A 17234-nucleotide genomic window follows, 5' to 3' on the forward strand; every position below is an offset into this window, starting at 1 on the left:
GTTCGTGATGGGCAAGGGTAAGACAGTTCTGACATTCTCTGGTTTAGGACTGGCTTGATATTAGGAATGTGACAGTTGTAGCCCCTTTCCTGAAGACGTCTGTGTGTGGTGGCTCTTGGTGCACTGACACCAGCTTTAGTCCACTCCTTGTGAAGCTCTCCCAAGTTCTTGAATCGACTTTTCTTGACAATCTTCTCAAGGCTGCAGTCATCCCTTTTGCTTGTGCACCTTCTCTAGCCAGCCTTTTCAGCAATGACCACCTGTGGCTTACCCTCCTTGTGGAGAGTGTCGATGATTGTCTTCTGGACAACTGTCAAGTCAGCAGTTTTCCCCATGATTGTGGTTGTGTGCACTGAACTAGACCGAGAGATACACTGTGTTCATACTGTTTTACTCAAACTCGAAATGAAATATTCTAATAATTTGATATACTGGATTTCTGATTTTCATGAGCTATAAGCCATAATAATCAAAATTAAAACAAAAAAGGCTTGAAATATTTCACTTTAGGGGTGGCACAGTGGTGTAGTGGTTAGCGCTGTCACCTCACAGCAAGAAGGTCCTGGGTTCGAGCCCCGGGGCCGGCGAGGGCCTTTCTGTGTGGAGTTTGCATGTTCTCCCCGTGTCCGCGTGGGTTTCCTCCGGGTGCTCCGGTTTCCCCCACAGTCCAAAGACATGCAGGTTAGGTTAACTGGTGACTCTAAATTGACCGTAGGTGTGAATGTGAGTGTGAATGGTTGTCTGTGTCTATGTGTCAGCCCTGTGATGACCTGGCGACTTGTCCAGGGTGTACTCCACCTTTTGCCCATAGTCAGCTGGGATAGGCTCCAGCTTGCCTGCGACCCTGTAGAAGGATAAAGCGGCTAGAGATAATGAGATGAGATGAGATATTTCACTTTACATGTAATGAATATAGAATATATGAAAGTTTACCTTTTTGAATTAAATTATTTAAAAAAAAACCTTTTCACTTTGCACTAGTATAACATCATCTATATAATTGTCAAGTGCTTGTATATGTCTAACTATTGTGTGGGTCTTCCTGAAACTATTCCTACAAAGTTGGATGCATACTATTGTACAGGATGTCTTTGTATGCTGTACCATTACAGTTTACGTTTATTGAAAGTAAGAAGCCCAAACCTGTTCCAGCATGACAATGCCCCTGTGCACAAAGTGAGGTCCACAAACTGAGGTCATGGTTTGCTGAGGTTGGTGTGGAAGAACTTGACTGGCCTGCACAGAGCCCTGACCTCAACCCCACGGAACACCATTGGGATGAACTGGAATGTTGAATGAGCCCTGGTTCTCCAAACCTGACATCAGTGGCTGAATAGGCAAGTCCCCACTGCCACGCTCCAAAAGTGTAATAATGACTCTGACATGGTTATGTATCTTGCCATTGCCTCATTGCTGCATTCCCTCCACCAATGCTTCATGCAAAGCCAAAAACAGAACAGTATTCATCTATGTGAAGACAATGATCAAGCACTGTGCTTCAAGTATGACGCTACGTGATCCATCATCCCTCAAGTCACAAGGAAGACATGAATCAAGATCATCTCTGTATTAGCACTAGGGTAGTGAAATGCACTTCCTCTGGCTGTCTGAATAGCTGAGTCACTACTGTATCTCTTAACAGGATTTTAGCTTCATGGTATTCTCAGACTCAAATATAAATGTCGCAGTGATATATGAGTCAGGTATGGCAGTGTTACAGATATTGCTGACACGATTTAGTGACTGTTCCTCATCTAGGTTTAGCTTGTAGATGTACATGTAAAGACAATAGCTAATCTTTTTCAATGCATAGTTTGTATTAGTCAGCATTGCACCGATATGGTAGGTATGCCTGATTAATTGGCGAATGACCAGACACTGCTGGGCTGAAAATTGACCACCAATGAAATAATAGAATTCGGTCCAGAACAGTCGTCCTTCATAAACATAATTATACACAGTCGTTCAATCGGTGTACTCGAACTGTTGGAGAATGTATTTATCTTTATTCTAAAACAATAATTTCATTAGACCTACCATTTTAAACAGTATTTTCTTTGAAAAATAAACATGCCCTGATGGAATATTTTAAATGTATGCAAAAAACTGGTCATTCTTGCAAAAACTTTTTCATTTTCTCCAAGTCCTTCAGGAAATCTGTTGTTGCCTTTTATCATGTCCTGTTTTCTCTGGTATGAGGGTGTATACATATAAAAGTCCCTTTTGCAATCCATCGCACTGGTAACGGTTGTTGACCTGCCTAAATCAGGTAATGGGTATAAAAATACATAAGCAGAATACCTGCAAGTATAATTGGTGCCATAGCAGAAAGTTTCAAATGTCTGAATCATGGAAGTTTGACAAACGTTGGACAAATGAGCACACTCTCCATGATCCGTGAGAAGGATAGTGGAGTGAAAAAAATGTCCAAATGTCAGTTTTAGAATTGATCAGTTAGCAGAGGTGGACAAAGTACCCAACTTCAAAACTTAAGTCAAAGTACAGATCCCACTGGTTAAATGTTACTCCAATACAAGTAAAAGTTGTCCAGGCAAATTTTTACGCAAGTTAAAGTACTGAAGTAGTTGCTTTTAAAAATACTTAAGTATTAAAAGTACATTTTCTGTCAACGCATTGTTGTATTATTGCCACGACGCTTACAAAACCTAATGCCGTTACCAAAGACAAAAATGTGAATTCACAAAATGAATGCATGCTGTGCCATCATGGTGGTTTAACGTTAAGCTAGCGAGTCAGTGACGGTCCACCTGACATGCTAGCAAACTCTTTTCAAACTCAAAATCATATTGGGTAGCTAACGCTACTAGAAAATAAAACTTTTTACATTTTGTTTATTTGGCAAGATTATACTAAAAAGCATTTCTGAAAGGACTTCAGATAAGTTAAAGTTACTCATGTTCGCGTAACTCTGTTTTTACATGCTAACTAATAGTGTCCAAATTAACTAGCTATGTGTTAATATTAGCCGTGGACAAGGCAACGGCAACTTGGCAGCCGAATCCATAGAAAGTCATTTGACTAACCAGACTGCATAGCTATTGCAACGTTATCACTAGCTCTAAAAGCACAGACAACTTCGTTGCAAGCTTTCTCTTGGAATAAAACGTTTATATAGTATACCTCAATATGCTTCCGCAGGTTGGATGGCAAGTTTTTGTAGGCTGTGATGTGGTTTGTTTTTGGCAAACATTTAAAACGAAACAAATCTTTAATCTTTTCAGAAAACTGAAACATGGGTTCTAGGTATGGCCATGGGTGTGTGCATTCCCCAGAAGAACCGCCTCCTTCCATTCTGCCATCAACTGATCGTGTTCAAATAATGCTGCAGAGAAATCACTGATCTTAATTTTATCCAGTCTATGGACGTGACGTGACCCTAGTGATTACTGATAGGCTCTCGGTGTCACCTGCGAAAAAAACAATCACGTTTTAGAAAAGAAAAACACATCCACTTTCAAAGCCGCTTCATAGTAATAAGGACCTTGATAGAAATTTAGTGGGGTGAAAAGTACGATATTTGCCTTTCAAATCTAGTGAAGTTAAAGTAATAAGTTTCCAAAAAGAAATGCTCAAGTAAAGTACAGATACTCAAAAAGTGTACTTAAGTACAGTACTCAAGTAAATGTAATTCATTACTGTTCACCTCTGTCAGTTAGACAACTCAACTACTGAATGCAACTTTCATTAAAAAAAAAAAAATCAAGATGCTTAAAAGTCCTTCCTGAGAGCATGGGTGTTACACAAAATAGGGTTAAAGGAAGAGACTCACTTATTGTCGCAAAATATTAATTGTAAGGGTGATAAGCTTTAAACCAGTGTTTTGTTGAAAAAAAATGCAGTAAAGTAACAACTATACAGTGTCCATGCAAGTATCATCTGTTGCACGTGTTATTCTTTTTATATATTAAAGGAACAGTCCACCGTATTTCCATAATGAAATATGCTCTTATCTGAATTGAGACGAGCTGCTCCGTACCTATCCGAGCTTTGCGCGACCTCCCAGTCAGTCAGACGCGCTGTCACTCCTGTTAGCAATGTAGCTAGGCTCGGTATGGCCAACGGTATTTTTTGGGGCTGTAGTTAGATGCCACCACACTCTTCCGCGTTTTTCCTGTTTACATAGGTTTATATGACCAGTGACATGAAACAAGTTCAGTTACACAAATTGAAACGTGGCGATTTTCTATGCTATGGAAAGTCCGCACTATAATGACAGGCGTACTAACACCTTCTGCACGCTTCGGCAGCACATTGATATCTGAGCTCCGTATCAATGCGCTGCCGAAGCGCGCAGAAGGTGTTAGTACGCCTGTCATTATAGTGCGGACTTTCCATAGCATAGAAAATCGCCACGTTTCAATTTGTGTAACTGAACTTGTTTCATGTCACTGGTCATATAAACCTATGTAAACAGGAAAAACGTGGAAGAGTTTGGTCGCATCTAACTACAGCCCCAAAAAATACCATTGGCCATACTGAGCCTAGCTACATTGCTAACAGGAGTGACAGCGCGTCTGACTGCGTCTGACTGACTGGGAGGTCGCGCAAAGCTCGGAGAGGTACGGAGCAGCTCGTCTCAATTCAGATAAGAGCATATTTCATTATGGAAGTACGGTGGACTGTTCCTTTAATATTTGTTCACTGTCAGTGGCACGGTGGTGTAGTGGTTAGCACTGTCACGTCACAACAAGAAGGTTCTGGGTTCGAACCTCACAGCTGATAGGGGCCTTTCTGTGTGGGGTTTGCATGTTCTCCCTGTCTCTGTGTGGGTTTCCTCCCACAGTTCAAAGACATGCAGATTAGGTAAAAGTTGCTGAACTTGTTGTATGCCACTCTGGATAAGAGCGTCTGCTAAATTCCTGTAATATAACGCAATGCCAGTAATTCTGTAGGGCACTGTATCTGATTGTCTGTTTCCCTGATGAAAATGTGCACCTATATAGGATAATTGTATGTCGACAACTGTGTGTTTTATAATATGGGTTTTTTAAGTAGTATTTTTTTTTTATCATTACCGCAGTGTTTGGAGAGATTAAGAGCGCCGATCTTGTCCCTGTAAGGCCTAACAAAAGGTGCCATTCAAGTTCAAATTCAGAGACAGAATCAAGGCAAAACACTGATTTTTGTGTTCTTGCAACAATTTCTTAATTCATTTGGATGCATCTTTGGTGGCATGGTGGTGTAGTGGTTAGCACTGTCGCCTCACAGCAAGAAGGTCTGGGTTCGAGCCCCGTGGCCGGCGAGGGCCTTTCTGTGTGGAGTTTGCATGTTCTCCCCGTGTCCGCGTGGGTTTCCTCTGGGTGCTCCGGTTTCCCCCACAGTCCAAAGACATGCAGGTTAGGTTAACTGGTGACTCTAAATTGAGCGTAGGTGTGAATGTGAGTGTGAATGGTTGTCTGTGTCTATGTGTCAGCCCTGTGATGACCTGGCGACTTGTCCAGGGTGTACCCCGCCTTTCGCCCGTAGTCAGCTGGGATAGGCTCCAGCTTGCCTGTGACCCTGTACAGGATAAGCGGCTACAGATGGTGGATGGATGGATGCATCTTTGTCTCGATCTTGTTAACCTCCTGGAAAAGGTGGCCAGGCTTTGAGTTTTAAAAACTTTGTACTTATTAGAACTGGTGATGCCACTAGGCACAAAACAGCCTCAAAGTCTCAATTATACACCTCTTTCTCTCTCTCCTGTTCTACAGGGTCGCAGGCAAGCTGGAGCCTATCCCAGCTGACTATGGGCGAAAGGCGGGGTACACCCTGGACAAGTCGCCAGGTCATCACAGGGCTGACACATAGACACAGACAACCATTCACACTCACATTCACACCTACGGTCAATTTAGAGTCACCAGTTAACCTAACCTGCATGTCTTTGGACTGTGGGGGAAACCGGAGCACCCGGAGGAAACCCACGCGGACACGGGGAGAACATGCAAACTCTGCACAGAAAGGCCCTCGCCGGCCACGGGGCTCGAACCCGGACCTTCTTGCTGTGAGGCGACAGCGCTAACCACTACACCACCGTGCCGCCCGTGTGTATGTATATACATACACACACAGAGTTATATTGTTATTATTATATATTATTATTAATTTTTATATATTTTATTTTATAGATGCCTTTTTTGTGCCAAACATGCCAGTAGTACTCAGGCCAAAATTTAGCGGTGTGCCTGTTGGAGTTCAGCTATGACACTTTCCAAACAGCGTTTTGTTCTTGTCTAGTATTTGCTTCTGACTAATAAAACCATCAATCATGGAAATGTGTACAGCGGTGGCATAATTTATGACCAAAGATCTTGACTTGGCTTATTTTTAACCTCATTAACTGTTCATAGTCAAAAAATTCATCAATCGTGTGTGTAATGTAGGTTTGTATTATTTATGAATTTGTGGAATATTCAGTATTGTGAGTATTTGGCACATTGCTCATTTAGGTTGATTGAACATGAAGTAATATGAAGAGTTTGATAATTATGCATTGTGAGTCTATTTGCGATACAGATATCTGACATGTAATCATTGCTGAAACCAGTTCATCTTTGCATGCATATCAACTACCGTTAAAAAACTCTGTATGTTTAGAAGGATAGCAATCCTGTTTTGTCTGCTTTGTGTATCGAATTGATTTGATTTTGAAGAGGAATTATGTACGATCACTAATTTTTTGTTTTTACTGTAATCTTTTGTTTCTGCATAACATACTAGAGGTCTGTTAAAATATATTCATGAAGCAACATGCTCATTCACAAATTGCTTCAGATTATTATACATTAGTTCACTCTCTCTCTCTCACACACACACACACACACACACACACACACACACACACCTGTCCTGTAGTAAGATGCTCTTGCATCTTGATTATTAATCCAGTATGGTTTTCTCTTAGCAGTGACTCCAGTTTTCAGTCTTCTTGGTTTGTGAGGGCACAAGCTTGGCACACACGGATTTAAGGTCACAGATTTTCTCCTGAACCTCTCAAGACCCATCATATTGGATTTGGGAATGTCCCGATACCACCATTTTAAAGGTTTCTTCAGACATGTTGAAGTTCACGTCTGGGCTTTGGCTGGCCCACTTAACCACATCCACTGACTTGACGCGAAGCCACTGCCGGACTGACCTGTGTGTTTTGTGTCATTGTTGAGGCAGAAGGTGAACATTTGAGCAATCAAACAAGTTGTCCCAGATGTCATTGTACTTTTACCTGTTCATCTTGTCCCTTAAAATCCTCCTACTGAAAACATCCCAGGGCATGATGAGAGAGCACGAGTCTCTCACCACCACAATTCACCCTTTTCATGAAGGCTTTCAATTATAATTCTTCATCTGACGACGAATCAACAGTGAATCCTTTATGAATGAATGCAGTCATCAATACTTGTTTTCTAATTGCAATCCTTTCCCATCCCACTCTTTAATGACACGGAGGAGATTAAAGAGTGGTGATGATTTGTTTGGCATTTTTAGAAAGGGTCATTTCCTCCAGAGCAGCGTGACTAATGAGCTTAATGTACCAGGTTTGCTCTCGTCATGCTGGCTGTACTAACCCAGGTGAAGCACTGACTGGCAGAGCTTGCAGTTCTGAAAATTATGGCCCATTTATACTTAAATACAGAGAAAATATCAATGTGCCCAGAATTCCAAGGACTCCTACATAGCCTAATCTTTTTTTTTTTTTTTTTTTTGCCAATACGTGACTGCTGACAGGTGAACTGCTCCTTGACAAATTTTCAGACTTTGACAAACTTTGTGGCCTTTTTTAGGGAGTCTAGAGGAGTTTATAGTCTACATGATATACGCTTAGAAAACACTTCAAATCTAGAACCATTCTTCTTCCAGCTGCTCCCTGGAAGGTAGTGTGTTAGTCTCATAATCTGAAGGTCATGAGTTCGATCCTCACACGAGGCAACAGAGTTTTCTGGGTGGTACGGTGGTGTAGTGGTTAGCGCTGTTGTCTCACAGCAAGAAGGTTCTGGGTTTGAGCCCAGCGGCCGATGGGGGCCTTTCTGTGTGGAGTTTGCGTGTTCTCTCCATGTCTGTGTGGGTTTCCTCTGGGTGCTCTGGTTTCTCTCACAGTCCAAAGACATGCGGTTAGGTTAATATGGGGCAGCTATGGCCTGAGGTTGGGCTGAAGTGCCCCTGGAGCAAGGCACCTAACCCACAACTGCTCCCCGGGCGCTTTAGCATAGCTGCCCACTGCTTCAGATGGGTTAAATACAGAGGAGAAATTTCAGTGTGTGCTGAAGTCTGTGCGTGACAAAGGCTTCTTGGTTTGGCTTCATCTTAGGGGTCACCACAGCAGATCTGTTCTGCATATTTGATTTGGCACAGGTTTTACACCAGATGTCTTTCCTGATGCAACCTTCCCCAATCTATCCAGGCTTGGGATCGTCACTAATTATGCACTGTCTTGTACAACCCCACTGGTTGGGTATTTTACCTAGCCTGCATGTCTTTGGACTGTGGGGGAAACCGGAGCACCCAGAGGAAACCCAGACAAACACAGAGAGAACATGCAAACTCCACGCAGAAAGGCCCTCATCGGCCATGGGGTTCAAACCCAGAACCTTCTTGCTGTGAGGTGACAGTGCTAACCACTACACCACCATGACACCCTTCAAATCTAGAACCTTTAAGGGTTGTTTTTTTGCGTCGCCCTCTGAAAAAGCCCTAAAGGTTCTCTGTAGGATCTTACAACAGAGTGTCTGACACTGCAACTAAAACTTGACTACCAAGAGAAGCCTCGAGCAACCTACAGTTTTCCAATTTTAATTGGCTAAATTATTTATTAGCCATTACAGAATGCCTGTTTTCAATGAACCAGCTGAAGAATGAATTTTGATTCACTATTGCTGTAAATTTAGACATTTTAATTATTCGAAAAAATATATGATCAAATCTGTGTGTTTCATCAGAAGGTCAGACCTTCATCCTGTTGGTTTATGATGATAATTCTATATTAGTCCCCCACACATTAAACCACTTGTCTGAGAGATACAGCGCCAACGAAAATCTCAGATGGGCAGGTAGGTGGACAAACGGATGAACAATCTGAAAATGTAATGTGTCCACCGTTCATTCATTCGTCTCTAATTTTAGAATCCTTGTCCAACATCAGCTGCTCCAGATGTAAGACATGACAAACAGGAGTTTGATGACTCAATCTCCTCAATCTCTGTTTCTACCAATTATTTGAAAAGAATGACATTAGGTGTTGGGGAGGAGAGAAGAGTTTTCCCAATAGCACGCCTGGGTATATTTAAATCCCAATGTCCTGTTCCTTTCACGCTCAGCACAAAGCTGTTTTTCTTCAGTGCAGAAACGCTCTAAAGGTTTTACGACAGCATGGATTTAATCAGACCTGACTGTGCTGAAGTGAGCAATCATTTTCAAATCAAGTTTCTTTATCCCCGACATATTGGTATATTTAAGTGGATTTGAGGTAATATTATATTTAACCCAATATACTATTAAATATCTTTTATATGACAAAATGATGTTACTGCAGGTCACAGTGACGATCAGTGTGTCATGATGATGATCAATTTTTCAAGTGATTTTACAATCATAAAACACGTTTGATATATTAGGCTTATCATATCCACCATATGTTTCCTGATTATAGTTTCCTGTATTGTTATGTAATGAAATGAACTGAATGAACTGACCAAATAAAAGTTAAGAAATGCTACTGCTGCCACCCTTTGGATATTGTGTGTAACATCTACAGTGGTGCTTGAAAGTTTGTGAACCCTTTAGAATTTTCTATATTTCTGCATAAATATGACCTAAAACATCATCAGATTTTCACACAAGTCCTAAAAGTAGATAAAGAGAACCCAGTTAAACAAATGAGGCAAAAATATTACACTTGATCATTTATTTATTGAGGAAAATGATCCAATATTACATATCTGTGAGTGGCAAAAGTATGTGAACCTTTGCTTTCAGTATCTGGTGTGACCCCCTTGTGCAGCAATAACTGCAACTAAATGTTTCCGGTAACTGTTGATCAGTCCTGCACACCGGCTTGGAGGAATTTTAGCCCGTTCCTCTATACAGAACAGCTTCAACTCTGGGATGTTGGTGGGTTTCCTCACATGAACTGCTCGCTTCAGGTCCTTCCACAACATTTCCATTGGATTAAGGTCAGGACTTTGACTTGGCCATTCCAAAACATTCACTTTATTCTTCTTTAACCATTCTTTGGTCGAATGACTTGTGTGCTTAGGGTCTTTGTCTTGCTGCATGACCCACCTTCTCTTGAGATTCAGTTCATGGACAGATGTCCTGACATTTTCCTTTAGAATTTGCTGGTATAATTCAGAATTCATTGTTCCATTAATGATGGCAAGCCGTCCTGGCCCAGATGCAGCAAAACAGGCCCAAACCATGATACTACCACCACCATGTTTCACAGATGGGATAAGGTTCTTATGCTGGAATGCAGTGTTTTCCTTTCTCCAAACAGAACGCTTCTCATTCAAACCAAAAAGTTCTATTTTGGTCTCATCCATCCACAAAACATTTTTCCAATAGCCTTCTGGATTGTCCACGTGATCTTTAGCAAACTGCAGACGAGCAGCAATGTTCTTTTTGGAGAGCAGTGGCTTTCTCCTTGCAACCCTGCCATGCACACCATTGTAGTTCAGTGTTCTCCTGATGGTGGACTCATGAACATTAACATGAGCCAATGTGAGAGAGGCCTTCAGTTGCTTCGAAGTTACCCTGGGGTCCTTTGTGACCTCGCCAACTATTACACGCCTTGTTCTTAGAGTGATCTTTGTTGGTCGACCACTCCTGGGGAGGGTAACAATGGTCTTGAATTTCCTCCATTTGTACACAATCTATCTGATAGTGGATTGGTGGAGTCCAAACTTTTTAGAGATGGTTCTGTAACCTTTTCCAGCCTGATAAGCATCAACAATGCGTTTTCTGAGGTCCTCAGAAATCTCCTTTGTTTGTGCCATGATACACTTCCACAAACATATGTTGTGAAGATCAGACTTTGATAGATCCCTGTTCTTTAAATAAAACAGGGTGCCCACTCACACCTGATTGTCATCCCATTGATTGAAAACACCTGACTCTAATTTCACCTTCAAATTAACTGCTAATCCTAGAGGGTCACATACTTTTGCCACTCACAGATATGTAATATTGGATCATTTTCTTCAATAAATAAATGACCAAGTATAATATTTTTGTCTCATTTGTTTAACTGGGTTCTCTTTATCTACTTTTAGGACTTGTGTGAAAATGTGATGATGTTTTAGGTCATATTTATGCAGAAATATAGAAAATTCTAAAGGGTTCACAAACTTTCAAGCACCACTGTATATGTGTGCTAAAATTCATTTTGATCAATCAATCAAAACAAAAATAAAAATAGCATAAGCACTGACGGCCTAATTTATTTTCAGAATATATAAACATTGAAGTGATTTATTTGAATGTAAAAAAAGGGGTATAGTGTTTTGTTTTGACATCACAGATAAGGAAAAAACAAACCATAAATTAGCTCTGAATTCTGCAGTTCAGCAATATCCATTATTAAAACGAGCATGTCCTCAAAGTACAGAAAAAAAAAAAAAACAGCCTCAGAACCTCCATATCAAAGAGAAAGTGACGTGATTATACATCATACAGTTCATCATAACTGTCATGGCTTTTTAACCCTCCTGTTATGTTGCAGGTCAATTTCACCTGTTTAAGTTTTAGGGGGGAAAAATGGAAGCATTAGAAATAGAAAACCTTTAAAACAAATCGTGCTCTCCCTTCCTTAAGCCTCGAAAGCACTTTCAGCTCATTACATCATCCAATCTCAACAACTTTACAGGACTGTAATGGAAAATGCAAATATAGGAAGTTACAGCAACTATACGGTAGGAAGCATCACACAGGAACAGATTATTCACACACGTGACAAAAGAGAGCAGGGAGAGGAAAAGGTCAAGTCAAAGGATCGTGAGGTAAATTAACCCACTGAATAGAATCCATCGAGTCTGTCCATGTCTCCCATAAACGCATGCACACAAACACAGCGATGAACAGTGGCATGTTGCCAAACACAGAGTGGTTCACATATTTTTCTAATAAAATTGGTTTGTGGTTAATAACTATTAGAGAGAACTAATTGGTGGGCTCAATAAAAATGTCATATTACAGAGTTCTGGGGAAAAAATAATTAAAAACATAATACATGTTGAAATTAAGTTTAGGGTTGTTTTACAATCGGGGTACGCAAGCTAAAAATCACATTTAACACTTATCTTCAATATCAAAAGGCTTGACCAAATAAACTTGGTTGTTTATTGTAGCCCTGTGATAGCTCTATTTACCATGAAAAAAAAAAAAAATGGTGATAACGTTATTTTTGGTGAATGTATGGCAATATATGTCATATTTAGCAAAATTACTCGTGTCGTTTAGAAAAAGTGCTTTTTTGACCACAGGTAGCTCCAAAAGGGATGCACTTAAATCATTCTTTATACCATAAAACACATATTTGGTTCCATATCATTGGAAACATAGTTAAGTTTTAATGTTGAATGCCAGTAAGTTTTCAGACTATTTTGATCAAATTAGTATGTAATTGTGTCAAAAAAAAAAAGTCCTCTCCGAGACAGCTAATTTTTCAATATAAAATAACATATCTAAAATGATTATTTTCATCCTAAAATGTGGTCAAGATATTGGGACATAAATATTAGAGACAACTAACACAAAGCTTACAGCCTTATATTTAAAAGCACTATGGAAGTAGTGGATTCTGAATTGTCAAAAAAAAATGTCCTCTCCGAGAATCACTTCATTTGTTTCTCCCATCTTATAGCAGATTACACAAAACTACCATACACATATGTAAAAAAAAATACCTGAAATCTGTTCTTTAACTTGTCCTTCACTTAAAAACTGGTACAAGAACCATCTCATCTCATCTCATTATCTGTAGCCGCTTTATCCTTCTACAGGGTCGCAGGCAAGCTGGAGCCTATCCCAGCTGACTACGGGCGAAAGGCGGGGTACACCCTGGACAAGTCGCCAGGTCATCACAGGGCTGACACATAGACACAGACAACCATTCACACTCACACCTACGGTCAATTTAGAGTCACCAGTTAACCTAACCTGCATGTCTTTGGACTGTGGGGGAAACCGGAGCACCCGGAGGAAACCCACGCGGACATGGGGAGAACATGCAAACTCCGCACAGAAAGGCCCTCGCCAGCCACGGGGCTCGAACCCAGACCTTCTTGCTGTGAGGCGACAGCGCTAACCACTACACCACCGTGCTGCCCGGTACAAGAACCAGTTTGAATCAATTTGAATTTTGGACCCCTGTGACACAAACTTTGTACCCTGATTGTAAAATAACCCTTTACTATGTTGTACTTTTTATGTCTCCGCCACCTTAAGGTGCAGGAGGCATTATGTTTTCGGGTTGTCTGTCTATCCGTGTGTGTCTATCCCGAAACCTTGTGAACACGATATCTCAAAGGCTAATGAAAGGAATTTCACCAAACTTTCACCATTTGTGCGCTTTGGGACAAAGATGAACTGATTAGATTTTGAGATCAAAAGGTCTAAGGTCAAGGTCACTGTGAGGTCAAATGTCTGTCCGAAAACCTTGTGAACACAATATCTCCAAGGCAAATGAAAGGAATTTCACCAAACTTTCACCATTTGTGCACTTGGAGACAAACATTAACTGATTAGATTTTGAGGTTAAAAGGTCACAGGTCAAGATTACTGTGAGGTCAGATGTCCATCCCCAAATCACAACTTAATGAGGCGTGTAGTCTACCAGGTGGAGGCATCCCCATCGACGCCGTTGGTGTCGAGTTCTATCTAGTTTTTAAAAATACTTTTTGGTCAATATACAGTACTGTGCAAAAGTCTTAGGCACATGCTGTAGAGCAAATATGCCTTCAAAAGTAATGAAATCAAATGTTTTTACATAAAAAAAAAATACCATAAAGATCAGTAAGCAGTAATGCATGAAAAAAGTTAGTGTTTGGTGTGACGACCCTTTGCTTAAAGAAAAAATAAATAGTAGTCTCGGGTACAATGAGTGCAGTTTTATAAGGAAATGAGCCGTAGGTTTTACTGAGCATCTTGCAGAACCAGCATCTGGACACTTTGTCTGTCGCACTCGCTTCTTAATTTTGCACCAAAACCCAGCAGTCTTCATTATGTTTTTGTCTGAAAAGTGTGTAATTTGCTGCTTTCTTTACTGACATACAAACATTTTTCTGTAACATTTAATTTTGTGCCAGAGAACTATCCATCCGTTACCCATAGCCGCTTATCCTGTGCAGGGTCGCGGGCAAGCTGGAGCCGATCCCAGCTGACTGTGGGTGAGAGGTGGGGTACACCCTGGACAAGTTGCCAGATCAGCATGGGGTTGATACATAGAGACAAACAACTATTCACACTCACATTCACACCTACGGTCAATTTAGAGCCACTAGTTAACCTAACCTGCATGTCTTTTGGACTGTGAGGGAAACCGGAGCACCCGGAGGAAACCCATGCAGACACGGGGAGAACATGCAAACTCCACACAGAAAGGCCACTGGGCTTGAACCCAGAACCTTCTTGTTGTGAGGCGACAGTGCTAACCACTACACCACTGTGTCGCCCAGTGCTGAAAAACTCAACTCATCTCATTATCTCTAGCCGCTTTATCCTGTTCTACAGGGTCGCAGGCAAGCTGGAGCCTATCCCAGCTGACTACAGGTGAAAGGTGGGGTACACCCTGGACAAGTCGCCAGGTCATCACAGGGCTGACACATAGACACAGACAACCATTCACACTCACATTCACACCTACGGTCAATTTAGAGTCACCAGTTAACCTAACCTGCATGTCTTTGGACTGTGGGGGAAACCGGAGCACCCGGAGGAAACCCACGCAGACACGGGGAGAACATGCAAACTCCGCACAGAAAGGCCCTCGCCGGCCACGGGGCTCGAACCCGGACCTTCTTGCTGTGAGGCGACAGCGCTAACCACTACACCACCGTGCCGCCCCTGCTGGAAAACTAATGTTTGGAAATCTAAAGTGTTTTTGTTCTGGTTCCATAATGTAGAAGTCATAAAATAAAAGTCTATAACAAAGTTTGTACTTAAAAAAAAAAGGTGCCTAAGACTTTTGCACAGTACTGTATGTAATTCAGGAAAATCTGACCTGGAAACAACATAACAGGAGGATGAACTGAGCTGAACCTGCAATGACCACGATCCAAAGGCCTCCGAGTGCTGCACATTTAAAATAAAACAGACTCACACTGTTGACATCACTGCAGCTTCTCTTTTCTGGGTGTTCACAAAGTGACAGTAACTATATGGCACTGCATTTTTTTTCCCCTGCAAAGAGAAATTAATTTTTGATGCCCCACACAGTAGTAAAGTTGTGACTGAATGTCAAAAAGGAAAATAAATAAATTCTATTCCCATACAGTATACGGTTCTTCAAGGTGAAAACCTGATAGTGCACATGCTGTAACAGACAATTAATAAAGACTGATATCAACTAGCATCTTCAATCAACTTCTTCATTAAAGATAAGAAATTGGATAATATGGCGCCTGTCTGCCTGTACTTGGTAATAACACGCTGAAGAATCCTTCCAGTTGAAATGAAGAATGCCTTAGGACTCCTGATGAGCATGGCACTGATGTTTAGTGGTCACTCAGTGTTCCGTACGTATGAAGGCCTCACTGGAGAAATTGAACATTCATTGGGTCGTACCATCTGATCGAGCTGGAAGGGGGAAGCAGTGTATGATACACTAAGAAAGGCAGAGGTGCAGTGCAAAAATGGCCAAAGAGGTGTGGGGCATCGAGTACATTCCCACTTAATACATCAGACTCTTGCTGTAGGGTGCAAGATCTGATCTGTACTGGTTTAAACAACATTGGCTGTGAAAAAACTCCGGCAATTTTTCTACCGTGAGACACACTGTTGGATAAAAGACACTATTTTTCTCACTCTCTGTCTCTCTCTCTCTCAAAAAAAAAAAATGTTGTGAACCTGAAATAGCTTCAATGCAAAAGAAGAGTAAAGATGAAAGAAAACGAACTTTCCCATTAAAATATACATGATTGTTGCAATTTTCTTTAGATATATACATCTGAATACACACCTCTGTTTATAGACATCGCTCTAATATATTAATGTACAAAATATAGAATCTAAAATAGCTTTGATAAGGTTTGGTTTTTGAGACAAAATACAAAATCTCAAAGATACAAAATAAATGCAGGTTTGACCGTTATTTCTATCCTCCAGAGTCTTCAGCTGAGTCAGTGGGTGTGCAGTTTCTTCTGTGAAAAACACTTTTCTGTCTACGTGTGTGTGTGAGAACATACACCCAAAACAGAGCAGACTCATTCTGAAGTAGCCAGACACAGAACACTCGTTACTGGAGAGTCAGTTCTCCTTACTGGTATCCACAGCAGTCCTCCAGCGCTGGACCAGAGAAGGATGGAGAACACGCAGTTCCTGCACCAGCATGTTTAGCTCAACAGAGTTTGAGGACAAGGAGACTGTAAAAACACAGATTGCTTCCCGAAGATCATAGATGCATCATATACACATAAACCATTGGCCTACTTTCCAAATTCAGTGCCGTCAGACAGTTTTGTCGTTTTGAGGACGGGCTCTAGTCAGGGTCCGAGCGCTGACCCTCTGCCGCAAGTTTGAACAGGTGACCCGCCTGGCATTTCTGCGATTCTTTTGCATTTCTTTGGTCTCTCCTAACGATGATGTTTCGGTGGATGTGGACAGATTTTCCAACTTCCTTTCTCCACAGCTTGACCTTCACCCTTGAGGATTTCCTCTGTTTAGGCCTTAATATGTGGAAAGGTCAAAATGCTCCATGAGCCATCTTTAAACAATTCCTCCGTCTCTACAGACAGAGCAAAGAGACTCTGATGCTCAGCACCTTGCTTTCTATTAACACGTCAAGCCACTTCATGTCTTTAGTGTCATGACTGTCAGACACAGGTTTTTGTTAACTGCTGCTTGGTCCACCATTCAGGAAATACGTCATCATTTCTCCCTTGCCTTTGACTTTGACAACTCCTCTGCATTCCAGGGAGTAGTTATAGGAATGGAGGACCTGGTAGAGGTCACTGGTAACCTGGTAAGTAAAACAGCAAACATTGAAAGATGGGCCAAAGGAAATTCTTGTTGGGATATTTAAG

The 17234-nt window shown here is 41.3% G+C and overlaps 1 protein-coding gene across 1 annotated transcript in view; it reads right to left on the reverse strand.

Moving 5' to 3' along the window:
* Positions 1-13573: 13573 nt before the first annotated feature.
* The window catches only part of adcy5 (adenylate cyclase 5), a 167585-nt gene continuing 163924 nt past the window's right edge, over positions 13574-17234 (reverse strand). The window contains exon 21 of the mRNA XM_060929728.1: positions 13574-17170. Within this exon, the coding sequence (XP_060785711.1) occupies positions 17042-17170 (129 nt within the window). The 3' untranslated portion in view covers positions 13574-17041. The remainder of the gene's footprint in view (positions 17171-17234) is intronic.

The sequence above is a fragment of the Neoarius graeffei genome, chromosome 9 (genome assembly GCF_027579695.1).
Source record: "Neoarius graeffei isolate fNeoGra1 chromosome 9, fNeoGra1.pri, whole genome shotgun sequence".
Classification (NCBI taxonomy): Eukaryota; Metazoa; Chordata; class Actinopteri; order Siluriformes; family Ariidae; genus Neoarius; species Neoarius graeffei.